This window comes from Asparagus officinalis, chromosome 1 (assembly GCF_001876935.1).
Source record: "Asparagus officinalis chromosome 1, Aspof.V1, whole genome shotgun sequence".
NCBI classification, from domain to species: domain Eukaryota; kingdom Viridiplantae; phylum Streptophyta; class Magnoliopsida; order Asparagales; family Asparagaceae; genus Asparagus; species Asparagus officinalis.
Window position 1 is genome coordinate 6,927,389 of NC_033794.1, and position 12,825 is coordinate 6,940,213.

The 12,825-nt window shown below is 37.3% G+C and overlaps 2 protein-coding genes across 2 annotated transcripts; one reads left to right on the forward strand and one right to left on the reverse strand.

Annotated features, from left to right (window-relative positions):
* Positions 926-3,659, forward strand: LOC109831490 (polygalacturonase At1g48100). The gene is made up of 8 exons (XM_020398827.1): positions 926-1,126; positions 1,236-1,364; positions 1,794-1,964; positions 2,138-2,176; positions 2,253-2,460; positions 2,546-2,627; positions 2,933-3,041; positions 3,120-3,659. Exons 1-8 carry the CDS (start codon positions 935-937, stop codon positions 3,516-3,518), a joined length of 1,329 nt encoding a protein of 442 aa, XP_020254416.1. The 5' UTR covers positions 926-934; the 3' UTR covers positions 3,519-3,659.
* LOC109847659 lies at positions 4,863-11,939 on the reverse strand. Its single transcript, XM_020416893.1, has 5 exons — positions 11,782-11,939; positions 6,743-6,806; positions 6,241-6,645; positions 5,543-5,883; positions 4,863-5,297 (listed from the first exon to the last, which is right to left on the reverse strand). The coding sequence occupies exons 1-5, from the start codon at positions 11,833-11,835 to the stop codon at positions 5,079-5,081; spliced, it is 1,083 nt and encodes a 360-aa protein (XP_020272482.1). The 5' UTR covers positions 11,836-11,939; the 3' UTR covers positions 4,863-5,078.

The window sequence follows — 12,825 nt, forward strand, 5'->3', positions numbered from 1 at the left end:
TGAGTAAGCTGATTGACATTGAGCATCTTCAACCTTAATATAAGACTAAATGCTCCTCAATTTTCTGTCAGGAAATCCCAAATGCTTATAAAATTACATAACAATATAGAGAATATGCAAACACCACCAAACTGAGGATAAAATAGCAAAAAACTTCTTAGTATGGTTGGAAGAGCCCACACATTCATCTCTGCAATCCCAATCATTGCAAGTCAGATACAAAAACAAGGCAAAATGCAACCAAGTAAATCTAACATTCTGATATTTTTCCAGATAAAGAAAGAAAAACATAAGGAAGGAAACAGAGCTATCACTTCAACATTCTTTATTCTTACTTTTAGATACCCATGATTCGAGTGTCATAAGTCTCATAAAGCCTTTGGCCATTTTATCTATTAACTTAGCAAAACAACATAACAACATACAATTCAGTTGATTAATCATTTAGAAGAAGCCCTTTTGTCATATCAGAATGTATAAAATAATATTTTAGAAAGTTTGGAACATTCCTCTTCTTTGTCACATTACAACAATTTCCAATGTTCTTATTCTTAAAAACATTGAAATATATGAGCATGCCAATTTCATCTCCATCTACGTTTTAGTTGCACTTTCTAAATAAAGAAAGGAAAAAAGAAAAAGTAGGAAACAGAACTTGTATATTTCCAAACCTCCCTACTTTTAAGATTCCCATGCTTCATAAGGCTTTAGGCCATTTCATCTGGGAACCTAGCTAAACAGCATAACACTCAATTAACGATTAAAAGGCAGCCTTTTTTATCAGAGCAGAAATATAAGCCTCTATTTGAGGCAGATTGCAAAAAGGTTGAGGACAATCCTGTCATTTTATCTCTGCATGTTACTATTTATACAATGTGTAACCACCTTACAAAGAAGAGCTACAGCTAAAGACCTTTAAGAGCTTAAGCTTAACATGAAGAGGGAGAGAAGCTTCGTCTTGCTTATTACTTTAGCTCTTTTGCTGTCCATTTTTAGCAATGGGCATCAAAATGGAGCTCAAAAACATTCGAAGCATATAAAGGAAAAAGATCATAACAGCAATTCTACCCATTATGATATCCGGACATTTGGAGCTGTGGGTGATGGAGTTTCGGATGATTCAGAGGTATGATAATTCTATATGAACTTCTAAAATTGTACCAATTTTTGTTTTACGAACAATTTCAAACATCTACATGCACAAGTACTTCAATGCAACTGATATATATTGACAGGCACTTATAGAAGCATGGAAAGCAGCATGTAAGGTATATGGAGCAACTGTGGAAATTCCATCAGGATTAAATTTTCTACTAAGACCAGTTACTCTTCAGGGTCCTTGTATGCCTCACCTTATTCTTCAGGTTCTGTTATCTCCTTTAGTTTCATCGATTACTCATGTTAGTTATTTCTCTAACTACTAAAAGTTTGCTTGATGTATCTTCAAGTCTTCATATTTCTCTCGCTGCATGAACCATTTGAGAGTAATCGTTCTGCAAATATCACCAAAGCTGCTGCATATATTCCTGCATAAAACTTAAGAGATTTCAGATGAATGTATGAGATTTAAAGTATCATACGCTCAAGTACGTAACAGTGTATACTCATATAAGCTTATAATAAAAGATATGATGAAGTGCATATTGGCCAGAATTCCTCAACAAATGTGTAAGTTGTAAATGACACATACTCAAATACCAAACAAAATAGTGTAAATGCAAATATATCACCCAAAAAAATCTAGGAAAAGCTTTGTAGTCACTCGTCTATTAATTAACTTATTTCATCATCAGATTGATGGAACTCTCTTGGCACCTCCAAGTGTAGCTTCCTGGTCCAAGTCCAGTCTCTTCCAATGGATTAACTTGAAGTGGGTCAGTGACTTCACAATTCAAGGGAACGGTACTCTCGATGGGCAGGGCTCTTCATGGTGGAGTCTCTCTGCAACTCCTCAAAGCACCAATGTATGTGAAATATTATCTAAAGCTAATATACTAAAATTTAATGAATATTTGATCCAATTGTTTAAAACTGTCAAATTCTAATGCAGTTTCAACTTACATCTATTTCCATATGCATATGAAATTATATCTAGATTTACTTATCTTCCTAAAATGTTTGTCTTGTTTATCTGCAGAAAGAAACAACAAGCTCACCATTAGAGATGAGACCAACAGTATGGAATCCTTCTTCAGTTTCTTCTCATTGGTATCAACACTTCTCATTTTGCCAAAATTTGTTTATTGTTTTAGGTACTCAGATTTTATGCAAGCTGCAATATTATGGTTCGCAATATCCATATCATCAATAGTCCTCTGTGTCACCTAAAATTTGATAGTTCAAGGGGGGTTAAAGTAAGTAACATCATGATCTCTTCCCCAAAAGACAGCCCAAACACCGACGGTATACATCTCCAAAACACTCGTGATGTGGAGATCAAGCATTCCAACATTGGTTGTGGTAAGGCTTAACACATTTAAATAGAGAGAGATTTCTTTAAGTAGCATATATAAACTCTTTTTATATGTCTGCAAAAAAAATTCAGGTGATGATTGTGTATCTATACAAACTGGCTGTGCCAATGTCAACATACATCATCTTGATTGCAGCCCTAGCCATGGAATCAGGTGAACAAAGAAACCATTTCTTAAACTTTATTAATATGATTTTCACATGCACAATCAGATCCAACAGTCCTTTTTTCTGTGTGTGCGTGCGCATGATCTACAAAACTTAAGGGGGTTAAGTGACATTTTCAAACTTAAGGAGGGTTATTTCGACAACGACCAAACTTAGAAGGGTTTGTGAAATTTACCCTTTAATAATTAAGGATCACGGTTCAAGAATCTTATCTGAAAAATCAGAATCTGAAACATGAGAGCAAAGTACAGCAATCTAAATTGACCCACTAATACATTAAGTTTGTTGACAGCTTAGGAAGTCTTGGGAAAGGCAGCAGCCTGGCTTGTGTCTCCAATGTTTCTGTCAATACCATCACAGTGCAAAATGCACTATCTGGTGTTCGTATCAAAACATGGCAGGTAATAGCAATAAGATTGACATCAAACTATCAAAACTACTGCTTATTCAATTAAACAATGAAAAAATTTCTGTCACAGGGAGGTAAAGGGTCAGTCAAGAACGCAACTTTCTCCAATATTCGAGTCTCAGATGTTGAAATTCCTATTGTAATCGATCAATACTACTGCAACAAAAGGTCGTGCAAGAACAAAACAGAAGCAGTGGCAATATCTGATGTCACTTATAAAGGAATTACAGGAACATATACGTATAAACCCTTGTCTATAGCCTGCAGTGATAGCTTGCCATGCACTGATTTAAGTCTAATTGATGTCCAGTTGTCGCCATATTATGAGTCGAGGAGTCACCAGGAGGCTTTCTGTTGGAAATCCTATGGAGAGGCGCAGGGCTCTCTTGAGCCCTCAGGTGTCAGTTGTTTGAGGAAGAACAGTAAGGTAATTAGGGCCCTAACAAAGTCGTATAAGTATACTTGCTAAGGGATTAAGGACTCTAAACTCTGTAACTGCATGCTTCCCTTTTAAATTTTGTATTGTGAGAAGGAGATGAACTATTTACACGTTTGGTATTATGAGTGATCAGTGTGCTCCTTAAGAGCAATTTCAAGTAGACATTTTGCATATTCCTTAAGAGCAATTTCAAGTAGACATTTTGCATATTTCGCCTGTCCATAATCTGTGTGTGTGCAGTGTGCATGTGCATGTGCATGTGCAATGAAAACAATGAAAATCCTAAAGTTGGCACCAAAAAATGAGAGGTATGAAAGCAAAGTAATTGCCGTTAATCATTACATGCATAGATCATTGCGAATAATTCATAATATACTAAGCAAAGAAAACTCCTTGATTACTCCATTTTAGGAAAATATGCTGAATTATGCATGGAAGAGGAATCATTTAATAAAATTGTATTTACGTGGAAAGGTCGCATTAAGTCACAATGATAGGGTGAGAAGTGAGAACCCAAAAGCAATTCTAATGGAAAGAGTAAACATTTACAAAGATTTATAGCAAATTATCACAAAACTTACTTACCATTGAATGTTTCAGCTTCGGCCTCTTTTGCTTTATACTAAGTTTATCCCAGGTTGCTCGTCATTGAAGTCATAAGAGATGAGAAAAGATGAAAGACCCTCTTTTTCATGTCAACTTCTTCCTCCTTTGAAAACACAGATATATCCTTCTTAAAATTAGTCTTCACAACCAAATCAACAATATATTTCACAGATACATTCACCCAAACAAACGCATGGCCCCATTGGAATAAATAACTATATCCAGAGACCACAAGCCCTGGAAACAATCTATTATTATGCATCAATCTATCATCAACTTGCTGGAAAAGCAATAAAGTTTCAAACTTTAGCCCATTCCCTACCAATCTAGTGATGGGTACAGTGTACATGACCATCAATTAGTATAGATTTCTCTCAAAATATTCCAGAGTTTCTCCCAAAATACTCTCACCTCTGTCAGAATGTCAAGCTAATAATGCTAATCGAAATGCAAGTTCCACATTTGACCGAATCTTTCCGCAATAAAAATTGAATGAACATTTATTCACCTACTCAAGTAGTAACTAGAAATGATTTGTCGCAAATAAAACATAGAAGATTTCATCCAAGTTCTCTCCATCAGTAAATCAAATGATGCTGGACATTTCAGAATTGAAATGCATTTTAAATGTATACCTCATAATTATTAGTAATCTCAACATATTCTTACATCAAAAAACAAAGTGAAAAATTAAAGAAAGATGACTCATGTATGCAAGATTCATTAGTCACCTCATGCTTGTACAAATTTTCACCCTTGGAGGAAAAATAAGTTATAAAAGAAGGTGAGTTTTTGCATCATTAGTAACCTCAATGTATTTTTACATCAAGAAATAAAAAAGAGACAAATGAAAAAGAAGACTAACTAAAGAGACAAATGAAAAAGAAGGCTAACTCATGGGTGCAAGATCCAATATTTGACATCTCCACATACTATTTCCCATTCCCTTCAATTTCAAATTTCAGCTCCATACGTAAAGGATGCTTAGGATTCAGGAATGGCTTGTGAAGAAGGAATAAACCTCATCAGGAAGCTTGAGAGAGACCAGATGCAGATGATTCCAAGAATTTGGAGGACAGTGAGTAAAGTACCTAAGGAGCTGTTTATAGCCAAGGTCTGCGACGTAGTTTCAGCTCCTCTTACTGAAAAAGAGAGCGCAGTTACCAATTGTGCTGCTCTGTTCAATTGATGCAATCTATACACCTGAAAAAATGGAGAAAAATTAACCTCATCCAATCTATACACTCAAGGGGCAAAATTCCCGGATATTGAACTTGGGAATTTGAAATTCTACATTCGGAATCTTCCTCGATATGTACATTCAAAAATAAATTGTTATCATCATAAATAAATAAATAAATTGTTGGAGATTTTTATCTAAGATGATGCTAGGAGAGCAATATGAATACCCAATGTATAAAATACTGACATAGTGAGCATGAGCGCACCTGAAAGATTACAGGAACGACTGGCCAAGCAGGTGATTTTTGATACCGTGTATATCGCTCAAATGCAAACTGTACAATTAGACCTACTAAATAAGGTGCAAGAGTAGCTGATGCTGCCGGTCCAGTCCAAGGCCAAACCATTCCCATAGTAAGAAGAGGAATTATTAGGCTCAGCACCAAGGTTGCAACAGATGATATTCGAAGTCCAAAGTGAAATTTTGTCAAATCTTTATTACTGGGTTGATTTTGTTGTAGTGGTCTCCAGATGTGGTCTACCATAAGAAGAAATATTGCAACTCCACCATAAAAAAGGACTTCTGTAAAGAACAATATGAGAAAATCTGCAGGGAGAATAAACAAGTTTCAGTACGATAATGTCTTATGCTTTCCCTGGGATGCAAGAGCATCCAAGTATTAAGCCATTAGATCAAAAAAATCCACACATGAGTTAATGTTACATACACAAAGGAGGAAAGACCTATAGCGTCAGGCTGAATTTAAGAATGAATATGAAATTGTTACAGTATAGTAAATAGTTTAGTAAAAGAGGTGCAGTCAAGTTAGCTTTTCAAATCTTAATGTGCTACCCAAGCACGACGCATAAATATGTGCTAATGTAACACAGAAGTTGATTGATGCAAAAAAAATCTTAATATACCAAAAAAGTACTCTATCTAAAAGAACATAGAGCATTTTACCTGTTAAAAGTGAGTCCTCCAACACAGTAGAGAGTATTCTCCGTAAATAAAGTGATGGCAAAACCAAGAAAGCTACGAGGACACTGGGACCAACAAACCAAAAGACCTTTGATCTTTCTTTCCCTGTACTAGTTTCAAGAATTTCCTCTTGCCTTTGACATGGAAGACCATGAAATGAGATGAACCCTGGCTTTCCAGCAGTTCTTCCACTAAGAAAATGTGAACTACTACTTGGACTGTCATCTTCAGCAACATGATTCAAAGTTTCTGGCTCTAGCTCTAGTGACTCCAAATTGAGTTCACTTTCTGATGACTGACCTTCAGAAGCAACATATGTGACAAACTGACTTTTTCGAAACTCTGCTTTTGAGTTATTGACACAAAGTGTTACCCTGCCTGGTTTTCCTTCAAATTAATAAGAAACGTCTCATAAGAACTTACGTAGATTACTGAAGAAACAAGTTGCTCACATATCACTAGCCTAAGAGAGAAAGAAACATACTCCAGACATCCTTTACCATTGGCCTCTCATATCTCCATCCTTCAGAATATCTCCATGAGGTAAACTGAGAGCAAAAAATAATTAAGCTAGAATCATGTCTAAAATAATGTCTTTGCAGTAGCCTAGTAGGATCATTTTGACACTACTATCGGTTACATATTCTAAGAAATTGATGGAAAGAGAAATATACTAAAACAAGCATGTAGGTATTGAGCATAGACTATAAACAACCTACATGATGCCAACTAGGAACTACGAGAAATTTAATGCCATTTTGGATTAACCTTTCAACTTAATTTGTATTTTTTTAAGGAGTACTACTTGCAAAATGATGCACCCAATTCTTAGAATAATGAGTTCAAAGAGTGATCACATAATTCACTTCATATCTCTAATAGTGTTACATGTCAATATGACCCCTAATGTTTAATGCGTCCGTATTTGTTGGTCAGAAATGACTGCACCGAAAGCTTCAGCCTGACATTTTTTTGACAAAGAAAAGGAGCGGGCCCCACCTATTCTCAATCACCGAAAGAGACAAAGTTTTTTCTTCTTTGTCAAAAGCCTCCAGCCACCGAAAGCATCAGAGTAGCCGAAAGGAGGCAGCAAATTTTGAAATTGAAGAAAAGCAAGAGTTGAATGAGGAAAAGGTAGGTGGGTCCCACCACGGGTGGGCCCTACCGTGGGCCCCACCACTAATAAAATATTGATGCATAATATTTTTCCAAACACTATAAATAGACCTCAAACTCTTAAGGAAAATCTTATCCCAGAAACAACTCCTCTTATAGAAGAGTAAGAGAGAGAAAAGAAAGGCTTAGAGAAAAGTCCTTGTGAGAGAAAATTGTGAGCAATTTTCAGAGTGAGATTGAGTTGTGAGTTTGAGTGTGAAAAACTTTGAGAGTGGTTTGTAAAATTTTCTCCTCTTTAGTGAAAGATCTGCAGCAGCCCGTGAACGTAGGCAAGTTTGTGCCGAACCACGTAAATCTTGTGTGTCCTCCTTTTTGCGTATTTATTTCGCTTTCTCTTAAATCTAGTAATAGGGGACTGAGAGTAATTTCTCAACAACTGGTATCAGAGCTCTGGTTGTAACTTCTGTTAATTTTTCTACAAGATTACTATTCACATGAATAGTAAATTTCGTGAATAGTGAAATTTTGTCGGTGATACTTCTTCATTGACAGTAGTGTTCTAATACACGGTGGTTCGCAGAAATTGTCAAAAATAATCTAGAGGAAGCCAGATTCGAGTGGGAGCGATGGCTGCAGATGAAGGGAATGTGAAAATTGAAAAGTTCGATGGTGCGAACTTTGACTTTTGAAAGATGCAGATTGAAGATCATCTGTACCAGAAGAAGCTGTATCAACCTCTCTCAGGAAGTAAGCCAGATGATATGAATGATGAAGAGTGGGCTCTTCTTGACAGACAAGCCCTTGGAGTTATCCGATTGACGTTATCCCGAAATGTTGCTTTTAACATAGCAAAGGAAAAGACCACGGCGGGTCTTATGACGGCTCTCTGCAGCATGTATGAGAAGCCATCTGCCTCAAACAAAGTTCACTCAATGATGCGGCTATTCAATTTGCGGATGACAGAAGGCGCATCGGTAGCTCAACATCTCAATGAACTCAACATAGTCACAATCCAGTTGAGTTCAGTTGGGATTGAGTTTGATGAGGAAGTTCGAGCGTTGATTCTTTTGTCTTCCCTATCAGAAAGCTGGAACGCTACAGTCACGACTGTGAGTAGCTCATCGGGAAGCAACAAGTTAAAGTTCGATGACGTTCGTGATCTGGTTCTTAGTGAAGAAATTTGGCGGAGAGAATCAGGTGAAGCTTCAACCTCCTCAGCTTTACACACGGAGTCTAGGGGAAGAACTTCAAAAAGAAGTTCAAATCACGGCAGATCAAAATCTAGAAGGAGCAAATCTAGATCAGGAAAGAAAGACTTCAAGTGCTACAATTGTGACAAGAAGGATCATTTCAAGAGGGAGTGTCGGGCACCAAAAAAAATACCGACGCACAGGAGTCTGCCAACGTGACCGAGGAAGGAGGTGATGCTATGATTCTAAGCGTCAACAGTCCGATTGAATCATGGATTCTTGATTCAGGGGCATCCTTCCACTCCACCCCATGTTGAGAAATCATGAAGAACTACGTCAGCGGTGATTCGGAAAGGTACATCTAGCAGATGATGAAACCTTGAAGATTGTTGGCAAGGTAGACATCCGATTAAAATTATCAAATCAGACCACATGGAAGTTGCAATGAGTGAGACATATTCCTGGTCTTAGAAGAAATTTGATCTCTGTGGGACAGCTTGATGGAGAGGGTTATTGTACAACCTTCTCGGGTCATAAATGGAAGATTACCAAAGGAGCACTCGTCATTGCTTGAGGTAAAAAAAATGATACTCTCTATATAACCTTTAACTTAGAAAATATCATTACAGTAACAGATGCAAAAAAAAATCAAGCATATGGTACCAAAGGCTTGGTCATATGAGCGAGAAAGGGATGAAGACACTTCTGTCAAGGGAAGCTGTCGGATCTGAAGAATGTAGATGTCGGCCTATGCGAGGATTGTATCTTTGGCAAACAGAAGAAAGTCAGTTTTGCAAAGATTGACAAGACACCCAAGACAGAAAGGTTAGAATTGGTTCATACCGACGTATGGGGACCATCTCCAGTTTTATCTCTTGCAGGCTCATTGTACTATGTCACCTTCATTGATGATTCTACAAGGAAGGTATGGGTCTATTTTCTAAAGAAGAAATCAGAAGTCTTTGATACCTTCAGAAAATGGAAGACCATGGTAGAAAATAAAATCGGTCTGAAGATAAAACGGTTAAGGTCAGACAACGGAAGGGAGTACAAAGACAGTAGATTCAAAGAATTTTACGCAAATAACGGAATCAAGATGGAGAAAACAGTTCCCATGACACCGTAGCAGAATGGCGTAGCGAAGCGTATGAACAGAACTTTGAATGAACGTGCCAGAAGTATGAGGTTACATGCCGGCTTGCCCAAGTTTCTATGGGCTGCAGCTATCAATACCGCAGCCTACCTAATCAACCGTGGACCCTTAGTTCCCTTGGATGGTGGAATACCGGAAGAAGTTTAGAGCAGAAAAGAAATAAACCTTTCACATTTAAGAATCTTTGGTTGTATCTCTTATGTACACATAGATTCTGCTGAAAGAAGTAAACTTGATGTCAAATCTAACAAATGTGTTTTTGTTGGTTATGGTGGTGATGAGTTTGGTTACCGATTTTGGAACTATAAAAATCGGAAGATCATCAGAAGCAGAGATGTCATATTCAATGAGAATGTGATGTACAAAGACAGATCAACTGCAGAATCAAGTAGCTCCAGTACAAAAGCCGAAACAAAGGAATTTGCTGAATTTGAGGAGATTTCTGAAAAGAATGTTCAGATTAGCCAAAAGGATGGTCCACTGCATGTACAGCGCATTCCGCAAATGGGACCTACCTACCTTTTCCTCATTCGACTCTTGCTTTTCTTCAATTTCAAAATTTGCTGCCTCCTTTCGGCTAGTCTGATGCTTTCGGTGGCTGGAGGCTTTTGACAAAAAAGAAAAAAGTTTGTCTCTTTCGGTGATTAAGAATAGGTGGGGCCCGCTCCTTTTCTTTGTCAAAAAAATGTCAGGCTGAAGCTTTCGGTGTAGTCATTTCTGACCAACAATCTCCCACTTGAAGACTGATTTTAATCTGTCTTCATATCTTAATCTATGCAGCAGCTCTTTCCCGATCTTGTTATTGTCTATGAAGCACAGACACGCATAACATGAAGCCGTGTCGTGTCGTGCCCGTGTCGGACACACGTGTCGAACACACGTATCCTATGTATTTTTTAGGATTTGCCTCGTGTCGGCGTGTCGGATGGCCGTGTCGGATCCGTGTCCGTGCAAAATAGGTTATTGTTGCAGGCCAACTGAAGCTGGACACAACTTCAGTTTGTCAGTAGTCACCGTCTTTGTCAGCATGTCTGTCGGATTTTGAGCTCCACTAATCTTTTAAAGCTTCAAAATTCCATCTTCCAGAAATGACCGGATAAAATGATATCGCATTTGTATATGCTTCGTTCTGGAATGAAAAGACGAATCCTTCGTTAGATGAATAGCACTTTAACTGTCGTAATATAAGACATTGTCTTCTTGTTTCTTGCCTAACTCAACGCCCATGCACGACGTGTGGGCATATTTTTCTGTCCGCAGCTATATTAAAAGGATGGTCCACTGCATGTACAGCGCACATGCACGACGTGTGGGCATATTTTTCTGTCCGCAGCTATATTAACCTAGGCATTCATGAAACTCAACGCCCTCTTAGAATATTAACCACGTTCACTCATAAATCTTAAATGATTAGACGGTAAAACTACAATGCAAATCAATGATTAGACGGTAGAACTACAATGCAAATCAACCTATCTGAGATGGTAAAATTTTTTGCAGAAAGTATGTAAATCTTCCCCATATTAGTCTTATTTCATCTCATTATCTTAATTGAAGAAATTTTCTAAACAAACTCATTCATATTTTTTTTCTAAAAATAGACCCCATTGAGTTTTTTTTACAAAAATCGACCCATTTTGTCTTAATCCGGTTTCTAAATAGTTAGGGTTGCCAAACCCCGACTATTTAGTGCATAGAATGTTAGGGTTTAGGGTTATAATTGGGGGTTTACAAACTCTTAAATAATCGGGGTTGGCAACCCGACTATTTAGGAACCGGATTAGGATTAAGATAAAATGGCTCTATTCTTGTAAATAAAACTCAAGAGGGCCTATTTTTAGAAGAAAAAATATGAATGGGTTTATTTAGAAAATTTCTTCTATCTTAATTAGAGTATATAAAACACGTCTAATAATAATAAAGTGATAGGAACGTTAATTCTACAATGACCAATTCCTTTCTACAATTTTGATCGTTCATATCTCTAATAGGCGAAATTTTCATAGATTTTCGATTTATCAATGAAAAGAATAAGCAAAAAAAGACGAAGAAAGGGAATCTTGCCTTCAAATTCTTGCAGATGGAGGGGAAAGAGGTAGAAATAGAAGCCCAAGCCATCTCCTTTACGCTTAAACCCTGATTTTATGAAGATTTGGAGGGGAACTCATTAGGGTTTTGAGGGGATTAAGAAAGACCCATTTGCGGAATTTGAACTTAAAACTTTGCTGGTGAATTTTTAGCAGATATTGTTTGTCATCGGGGTTTTAGCGTTCGGTGGAGAGGCCCATCCAAGCTCAGAGGTGGGCCCGCATGAACCAATCTACACCGTCAGATTGTAGACAAGAGACTTGTACGGTGATAAACCAGATGAGTTAAGGGGCTGTTTGGTTGTTGTTGGTAAAGTTGTGTATTTATGACACAACTTGGAAAGTTGTTGTCCACCTCATCAATTATACTTTTATGTTTTTCTTTGTTTGTTTTTTATTACATTGGAATCATAAATTGCTTGTTTAGTTTGTAAATGTAACTTTAATTGTTTGTTTGGAAAGTGTAAAAAGTGGTCCCTACTCAAATGATCTTATTGGTTGGAATTATTTTTTATTATTTTTTCCTGACTTCAATGTCAGCTTTCTCCTAAAAACATGTCTTTTTCAAAAAATGATTTAAGGACCCAAAATATGGGACCAAGGGAGGGGACAGGTGAGGTGTCCCCTCCCTATTGCATAATGAGTTGGCTATGCCAACTCATGCCAACTCATTATGCAATAGGGAGGGGACACCTCACTTGTCCCCTCCCTTGGTCCCATATTTTGGGTCCCCGTAGCAGCACTCGTCTTTTTTTTATGAAATCACTTTACAAGGCACATCAGCATATGAAATCACTTTACACTATTTTCACCACTACAAACAAACAATTAAAAGTGATGAAAGCTGATATTGGGACCTACTTTTTTACACTTTCCATCCTTTTATATGGTAAAAACATACAACCAAACAGCCCCTATGGCCCTAGTCAAGTCCTCGTTGCGGGAATTATCAATTGATACGGTATTAGATACGGTTCATGTACCTTTTTACGTATGTGTACAGCATAAATTGTTGGCTAGC

Excerpts from the sequence above, each read along its gene's own strand:
- LOC109831490 (XM_020398827.1), top strand. The coding sequence starts at position 935 with ATGAAGAGGGAGAGAAGCTTCGTCTTGCTTATTACTTTAGCTCTTTTG. Across the intron at positions 2,628-2,932 it reads AGCCCTAGCCATGGAATCAG|CTTAGGAAGTCTTGGGAAAG; the intron begins GTGAACAAAGAA and ends GTTTGTTGACAG. Across the intron at positions 3,042-3,119 it reads TTCGTATCAAAACATGGCAG|GGAGGTAAAGGGTCAGTCAA; the intron begins GTAATAGCAATA and ends TTTCTGTCACAG.
- LOC109847659 (XM_020416893.1), bottom strand. The coding sequence starts at position 11,835 with ATGGCTTGGGCTTCTATTTCTACCTCTTTCCCCTCCATCTGCAAGAAT. Across the intron at positions 6,646-6,742 it reads AATGGTAAAGGATGTCTGGA|GAAAACCAGGCAGGGTAACA; the intron begins GTATGTTTCTTT and ends ATTAATTTGAAG. Across the intron at positions 5,298-5,542 it reads TCGTTCCTGTAATCTTTCAG|GTGTATAGATTGCATCAATT; the intron begins GTGCGCTCATGC and ends CCATTTTTTCAG.